General features: G+C 42.0%; 1 protein-coding gene across 1 annotated transcript in view; it reads left to right on the plus strand.

Annotated features, from left to right (window-relative positions):
• Nucleotides 1–6,736, plus strand: part of LOC140491825 (nucleophosmin-like) — a 7,729-nt gene extending 993 nt beyond the window's left edge. Inside the window, exons 3-10 of the mRNA XM_072590220.1 lie at nucleotides 1,487–1,590; nucleotides 1,833–1,945; nucleotides 2,294–2,334; nucleotides 2,761–2,824; nucleotides 3,254–3,376; nucleotides 4,518–4,625; nucleotides 5,360–5,434; nucleotides 6,600–6,736. Of these exons, the coding sequence (XP_072446321.1) occupies nucleotides 1,487–1,590; nucleotides 1,833–1,945; nucleotides 2,294–2,334; nucleotides 2,761–2,824; nucleotides 3,254–3,376; nucleotides 4,518–4,625; nucleotides 5,360–5,434; nucleotides 6,600–6,647 (676 nt within the window). The 3' untranslated portion in view covers nucleotides 6,648–6,736. The remainder of the gene's footprint in view (nucleotides 1–1,486; nucleotides 1,591–1,832; nucleotides 1,946–2,293; nucleotides 2,335–2,760; nucleotides 2,825–3,253; nucleotides 3,377–4,517; nucleotides 4,626–5,359; nucleotides 5,435–6,599) is intronic.
• Nucleotides 6,737–8,591: the final 1,855 nt, after the last annotated feature.

An 8,591-nucleotide genomic window follows, 5' to 3' on the forward strand; every position in this document is an offset into this window, starting at 1 on the left:
GCATCTGATGCTGCCTGAACTGCTGTGCTTTTCCAGCACCACTCTAATCCAGAATCTGGTTTCCAGCATCTGCAGTCATTGTTTTTACCTATATCTAGCATCTGTCATAACCTCAAGAGAAAGTGAGGACTGCAGATGCTGGAGATCAGAGTCAAGAGTGTGGTGCTGGAAGAGCACAGCAGGTCAGATAGCTTCCGAGGAGCAGGAGAATGATGTTTTGGGGATGAGGGGCTGAGAGATAAATGGGAAGCGGTTGAGTCTGGCGCAAGGTAGCTGGGAATGTGATAAGTAGATGAAGGTGGGGGGCAAGGTGATAGATTGGAGAGGAGGATGGAAGGGATAGGTGGGATGGAAGGTGGATAGGTCAAGAGGGTGGTGCAGAGTTGGAGGCTTGGGACTGGGATAAGGTGGGGGGGGGGGAGGGGAAATGATCAAATAGGTGAAATCCACATTGATCCCATGTGGTTGTAGGGTTCCAGGTTGGAAGATGAAGCGTTCTTCCTCCAGGCAGCAGGTGGTTAGGGTTTGGTAATGGAGAAGGCCCATGACCTCCAAGTCCTTGGTGGAATGGGAGGGGATGTTAAAGTGATCAGCCATGGGGTGGTGGGGGTGCGTGTGTCCCAGAGATGTTCACTGAAATAATCTGTAAATTGGCGTCCCGTCTCCCCAATGTAGAGAGATCTTATCGGATGCAACGGATACAGTAGATGATATGTGTCGAAGTACAGCAGAATTTCTGTCGGAAGTGGAAGGATCCTTTGGGGGAATCCTCATTTACCCTCCCCTACCTTATCCCAGTCCCAAGCCTTCAACTTGGTACCACCTGCTTGACCTGTCCATCTCCCTTCCCACCTATCCGCTCCACCCTCCTGTCCGACCTATCACCTTTCTCCCTCCCCATTCATACCTTCCCCCCACTCTCTCTCTCCCACTCTCTCACTCTCACTCTCACTCTCACTCACACACACAGATATAAGTTTGTGGGGTGAATTTGTACTTGCAGAATTACATTTTACTTTTCTCAAAAACTGCATGAATCCTTGTAAGATTCTGTAAATCCATTTTTTAGATTAGAATCAGTCTGACCATTGTGCCACAATGTTTTGTAATTTACATATGAAAGAACTGAAACCAGCATGAACATTCTAAAAGCTGAGAGACTTAACAAACAATCCAGGTCTTTTTCATTATATAATTTCAGTTACGTCGAACTGTAAAACTTTGCTATAAATGCTGTGTCTTACAATCTTATTCTCCACGACCACCTGATGAAGGACCAGAGCTCCGAAAGCTATTGCTTCCAAATAGACCTGTTGGACTATATCCTGGTGTTGTTATTTTTAACTTTGTACACTCCAGTCCAACACCGATGTCTCCAAGCCTTGATTCTTCAAATAACTTGAAATGTATCTCTTGCAGAGAATCTATAGACAGAACTGGGTTTGCACAGCAGAAATAACTTATTTCATTGTAATTTTTAATTGTGTTTGACACAGGTTAGTTTGGGAGGATTTGAAATGGCACCACCTGTGACATTTAGGCTCAAATCTGGAACAGGTCCCGTGCACATCAGTGGCCAGCACCTCATCGGTAAGTGGATATTATTAACATTTCTGATGGCCACGAAGTATGGGAGGGGTTGGAATATCACTGGCACCAAATTGTTGATATTACACTTCGGCTGGCGGAGTTGAAAGTTAGGTAGCGGGCTAGTGAGCTTTTTAATTGTCAAGAAAGACTTCTTGGATTGGATTTTGTTGTTTTCTGAGGCAGTTGGGAGCCTTTGAAAGGGAGATCAGGATGGCTTTAATCCTTTTATCCTTTACTTTAAGCATTGGAGGATGACGATTTGGAGTCGGATGTCGAGGATGACAGCATGTTGGAGACCACCACACCGAAACAAGCTGTAAAGCGACCAGCTGCTGCAGCATCCAAAATAATGCCGGTGCGTGCTGGGGGCTTCGCTAAAGCTGCACCCACTGATCAACTTGTCACATGTGGCTTGTTAATGTGTTTCTCATCACAACTTGTATTATTTCACCATAAGTGCCCAGGGAAATGCAATAAGTCAGTGTTTAAACCCACTGACTTGTATGTTTGTGCATTGTTTATTTGGTATTTGTGGACACTGACAATCTGTACAAAAGTTTTACTTGCCCGGATCGAAAGATGTTTTCCTTCCTTGTTCATTATATTCCTCTTCCTCGCCTTCTCTTTCTCACCACTCTTTCTTGTTGCAGTTGCATCAATAATTGCTAAAATGATTTGGTGCTAAAAGGTTTCTTTTGTTCAGCAGAAGAAAATGAAAGTGGAAGACTCTGATGAAGATGATGAGTGAGTGTTAAGTGATAGTTCCTGTTGTCTTTCATAGGAAGTTTTGTAGTCTCTTTGTGGAAAAGTGTTTGATCTCTTTTGTCCCTGAAATGATCTGAGAACAGCACAAGGGAAGCTAAAATGAGAACCAGTGCCAAAATATCAGTTTGGGAAGGAATTTGCAGTCCAGATTCCAGAGTTCAAGTCTTTATGATTTTTGAAATTTATCTGCTGCAGTGTTTTTTTTATGCTGAATAAATTGTTTCGTTAAATTGGCTTCATATAGATCATAAAAACCCATGATATTAGATGCTGTAGGTCAATGATTCAACCTTGGTACAGATTTGTGTGACAGTGAAGCTAACACATGGGAGATCTTCCAGGGTAAGGGCTGTGTACTGCCATGAAAATGTGGCTGTCTCACTGAAAGACATTTCTTCATTGTAGAGAAGAAGAGGACGATGATGATGATGAAAGCGAAGATGAGAAAGTGGTGACCCCGGCAAAAAAGGTAATCCTGGCACTTAAGTTGAAAGAGGCTAGAGACCAACCTTTGAAGACTTTACGCTCCTTGTCAGGGGTGCTGCAACTGCACATGCTATGGCTGCAGGATCCAGTTGTGGCACAGGACCTGTAGTGTATCCAATGGCTTCTAACTCACTTGGGTCTACACACTGTACCTGCTTTAATGGAGCACCAAAAATATGAAGTTAGTTCCAAGGTTTTGTGCAGGGACATCACCTGACAGGATTTGACATCGGTCTGTAAAATTAACCATTTGCAAGGATGATTAATGGTTTTCAAGAGGCATGAGTGAAAGGTTCTGGGAAAATTTCAGACCATGTGTCTTGACTTAGGGTTGGTAAAATCTGAGAGTGTTGTCTTAATAAGACATGGTCGATAGTTTTTCCAGTTAGTATCTTTTCAATGGTCTTTGCAGCCTCTTCAGAAAACTCCACTCAAGGCAACACCTGGATTGAAAGGGACTCCCAACCAAAATGGCAAAACACCCACCAAATCCACACCAGAAAACAAGCAGTCCAAGGTTAAAGACTTTTCCTTGGTATGTTTGAGAATTGTTTCTTCTCTGTGTCTTGTAAAGTGGGATAATGTGCGATTTGAAAAGAACTATGATGATTGTAAGCCTTTAGTGCGGAATGTGACAAAATTCTTTGCATTTGCCTAGATTTACCTACAGAACATAATTTAATATCCTTTACTTTAATATGTGTGTATGTGCGTGCACGCATCTATAAGACTGCAGCAACTTGACAAGACTGCTTCAATGGAATCCTCCAAATAGAGAGAGTGCATGTGGACAGTGCAGTTTTTCCAAAATGTGCAATATAGTGATTGGAAATTAAATTCCTGAACTTCACTGTAACTAAGGGATTCTTGGCAATGTGAGAGTCCTCATACTGCACTGACTGCATGGGATCAAAAGGGCATCTTAGCATCACCTCTAGGGCATTTCTACCCAGTTCTGATGTTCTTCAACTTTTTTAGTTAAGAATCTTAACTACCCTGCTTTTTTAAAAATAATTCCATGACCTGACCTCACTGCTCCCTTTGAAGAGAATTTCCAAGACAACTTTCAGAAAAATGTACAGCATCCATCCTGTTAAGTCCTGTCACCAACTTCTATCTTTCAAAAATATCACCACTCATTCTTCTGAATGCTGATTACCTTATAAGAAAAGGTTGCAACTATATCACCCTCTTCGTGGAGTAAACTTCTGAACTGCTGTAAGATAAGACGACGAAAACTGTGTTCCAGATATGGTCTGAACAGTGCCCTGTACAAATGTAGAAGAATATCCCTACTTTTATGTTACATCCCTATAGCAATAACTAAAAACCTTCTATTTGTTTTCCTGCTTGTTTATTGGACCTGCATGCTAATGTACTGTGATTCATGAATAGAACACCCAGATCCCTTTATACCTTGGAGCAGTCTTTTCATTTGCATCATGCTGTTTTTGTTCATGGTATGAATTTTAATTAGCATTGCTCTTTGACTTTGAAACTGCCATCATTCTGTAACCTGAATGCAGACTAGAAAATTGGTAAATGACCTGATAAGCTGTGGGTCTCTGGGGTAATTGGACCACTTTGTGCAATGTGCTTGCTCTGTAAAGTTAAGAAAGGGTGTATGGAGTAAGTGTTGCTCTTAGGACAGTGCTCATAATTTGTTTTTATTCCAGACTCCGGAATCCAGTAGTAAACCCAAAACACCCAGAACCCCCAAAACCCCCAAGGCTCCACTGACCATAGAAGAAATCAAGACTAAGTTGAAGACCTTTTTGGAAAAGGTGAGTTGTCGGAACATGCCACAGTTTCTTTAATGTACACCAACTGAAGCACTGACGTTTATAGGTAGCTTTGAGTGAGGAATCTGATTCTGTGTAATGGAAACTTTATAATGGTGAATTAAAAACCATGCAAGTGAAATGGTCTATTTCAGTGCTCTTTGCTGTTTTCTGGGTTAAATGGGTCCTTTAAAGTTTTGTTTTACACTAACATACAGCCAAATGACCATTCTTCACCGTGCAGGAGACTGGCTGTTAAATGAGGGGTGGAATTACATCGAAGTCTGATCCTATCCCATTTCCGAATACACTCTGGATATGAGGTGGTCAGTTGGTAATTTGCTCAATTCTGTCTGTGTTGCAGCTAGAGCTGAGATATTGAAGTAGAATAAGTGATCTTGAAGTGTGGAGATCTTTCCATTAAGATTTAGCAACCAGCAAAATCAGAAGGAAGGGAATTCTTGTGAATGCAGCAAGTTATGATCAAGAATGTGCTACTCTGACCATCGGTTATTTTCTGGGTTATAGGAAAAGTGAACAGTGTGGTAGCTCCTTCAGTAAATGCAGTGAGCTCAATAATGTTTTGGAAGATTGTTGTCATTGAAAATATAATGTCTCCAATTGTAGCTTTATCACTTGGGTTATTGAATGCAGGGATGGTACATGGTTGTGTCTGTTTGGAAATTGCAGATTCTGTATTGTGGGTATGCTGAGTATGACTCTAATCTTTTAAACAGGGTGTCAGTCTGCCCAAACTGGAGTCCAAGTTTGTAAACTTCCTGAAAAATGGCTTTAAGGTGGAAGACCCAAAGGTGAGTGCTTGACCTCAGCCTTGTTCATGAATTTTTCAGTCCATGTTGATGTGTTAACCTAGCAGCCTGCTGCAAGTTTCTTTGCTGTTGGTGAGTTGACTTATTGGGTTGTGAAGACATTACAGAACAGCTGAAGTGGGCTCTTATCCCAGCTTATGGGTTTGCCTGTTGTTGCTCATAGTTTTATGCGCGTGTGAATTTTAACAAGCATACAGCTATACCTGACGATGGGGCAGTGATCAACAAATAAGATGCTATGGATAATGTTCATGTGTCTATTTCTTTTGCACCCTTTCTAAATACCTCTTCATGTCGTCCTTAAAATGTGGTAACCGGAACTGCCCAAAATACTCTAAATAATATGGTTATGGGTATTTTGCCAAGCTAGGAGGTTGATTTGCAGACACTTTGTTCCCTTTCTAAGTGACGTCTTAAGTGCTTTGCAGCCTCCTTTTTAAGCATACTGTCTCTTCTGGAATTTATTTGGTTCCGTTTCTGCTGCTTCTGGTTGCCGGTTGTTTGTTGTAATGGCCAGTGTATTGGGTCCAATGCACCGGCCACTACAACGAGCTACCAGAAGCAGCAGAAGCGGACCATGAGAACTGGCACTCGAGCTACAAATCTTTACTCAAACCTTGAACTCTAAATGGCCTCACTAAAGTCTCAGGCTAAGTACCTCTGCAATTAATAAAGCCATAGAAGTGAAGTGGCTGGATTCATACATGGATACAATTCAAAATGTGAAGTTACAGTAATCCTGTGAAAACCCTTTGGTTCAACTAGTGCATGGTGTATACTTCTAGTCTGAGAGACAATATAACAAACATTGGGACAAAATGCATTTATACAGGTAACACTAAATCCCAGAGATTTTAATCGTCAGGAAAGTTAGGGTAGGCCAGGATGTTTTTTTTTCAAGAAAGGAAAAAGTGCAGGTCATGTTTTAGTGGTGTTTAACATTGAGGTTCCATATGGCAGTGATAGTATTGTCACGTCCAGCAAACAACAGATGCAATGGGGGAGTTCAGTAAGTTCATGAGGGAAAAAGTAATAGATCTTGATGTGAAATTTATGATGCTGGTGAGGAATATGAGCACCAATATAGACCAGTTAAGTTATATGGCTGTTCTCATATTGTGATTGTTAATACTCTTTTGTCCTATAGATGGTCAAAGATCTCTGGACGTGGAGACAGACGCTGGATGGGAAGTAGAATAACTGTTGCTGTAACACCACAAAATTTGCTGTGGACGTTGTCTGTCATTTTATCTGTCATTGTAAATAAACCAGTTCGTTTTACAATTGCCTCATTGCACAAGAATGCTTTACACTGCATCATGTAAATTAGCAGTCTTCGTGACACTGGGTGAACACAAAGCTGGGTGGCAGGCTTTGAATGAGGTTTTCAGTGGGCTGAGGCAAAGATGGAGTCTGCAACACTGAGGGTGGAAATGGTAATCTTTCTCATGGGGAAAATGATGAGGCCGTTTCATTCTCAGACGCTGCTCAAAAATGAGATGGGCGTCTGCTGAAGGTGTTGAACCACTACTTGGAAACGCTGCTGAAATTCTAAGCAAGTGATGATAGTAACATGCAATCTCGTGTTGCATCAGCAACTGGAAATTCTGTTTCTGGGTATCCTAACATTGTATTAGTAATTTTAAGATTAGATTACTTAGTGTGGAAACAGGCTTTTCGGCCCAATAAGTCCACACCAACCCTCGGAAGAGTAACCCGCTTAGACCCATTTTTCCTCTGACTAATGCACCTAACACTATGGGCAAGTTAGGACTGCCATTTCACTGAACCTGCATATCTTTGGGCCATGGAAACCAGGGAGAATGTGCAGACTCTACACAGATAGTCACCCAAGGCTGGAATCGAACCCAACTCACTTGTGCTGTGAAGCAGCCATGCTAACTACTAAGCCACCGTGCCACCACAATGGTAAGCATGACCTTTAGGCTGGTGGGGAGAGAAACAAGAATCTTGATTGAGAGTGTCTTTGTAGCCAGCCTGGGATATTAAACCCTTCTTCGTCCTGTGGCGAGTAGTGATCTGTGCCTTGAAGATTATGACATGACTAGACAGAATTTTATGGGCCTACAGCTGTGAACTTGAATAAATTCTACAACAAAACTTAGCAACAGCAGAAACCTGACGTATTCAAAGCATATTGGAACTATTGAGAGTTTGTGACTTGAAGTCCTTTGAGACAAATTTTACCTTGGAGTGAAAAATATTTGGAGAAAGTGAGGACTGCAGATGCTGGAGACCAGAGTTGAAAAGTGTGGTGCTGGAAAAGCGCAGCAGGCCAGGCAGCATCCGAGGAGCAGGAGAATCGACATTTCGGGCATAAGCCCTTCTTCAGGAAAATATTTGAACATCTCTGCCAAAGTTGTCATTATTGTGATTCGCAAAATAAAGTTTCTGTATGGTCCAAATGGGCACTTGGTGTAAGATGAGGCTTATTCTAGGTTATTCTGATTGATTGCAGGATCCTGTCATTTGAAATGTTTTTATGACACATTTAAAATGATTTTGAAGTTGAGGGAAGTGCTTCTGACAGACCGTAAGAAAGAACAGATGGAACGGTCTGTCATTTATACCATGTCAGTTTGAAACATGGGCTATGTTAGGATTGGATCCAACGTGAATGTCTGACAAGGTATACTGGCAGAGTCAGAAATTGATAGTCGAAAGTAAAAGGATGTGGAGGTTAGGTGCATTAGTCAGGGGTAAAATGTAGAGTAGAAGGGTAGGGGAATGGGTCTGGGTGGGTTACTCTTTGGAGGGTTGGTGTGAACTTTTTGGACCAAATGGCCAAATCCACACTGGAGGGATTCTATGATAATCAGGAAAAGTTAACCTGGCTGTGCAGCATCAATGCTGTTCCAGACCCCAGAAAATAACTTAGGCCTCCCTTGTTCCAGTCTACTCCCAACTGCAACAGCATAAATCTTCCCCTCATCTCACTGTAACCATTGATTCTTAAGCTGTAGTGTTTCAACCGAAATCTGTCTCCTGCCTGCAATCTATAGAGGTTCTGCTGGGTTTGGACAGAGGAACCAAATCAACAAGTAAAGAAGGGTGGGGAGTTGGAATTTTCTCCAGTGTCATCCAGAGTTGTGATGGGACCTTCCAGCTTGCCTTTGTG

This window comes from Chiloscyllium punctatum, chromosome 20 (assembly GCF_047496795.1).
Source record: "Chiloscyllium punctatum isolate Juve2018m chromosome 20, sChiPun1.3, whole genome shotgun sequence".
NCBI lineage: Eukaryota > Metazoa > Chordata > Chondrichthyes > Orectolobiformes > Hemiscylliidae > Chiloscyllium > Chiloscyllium punctatum.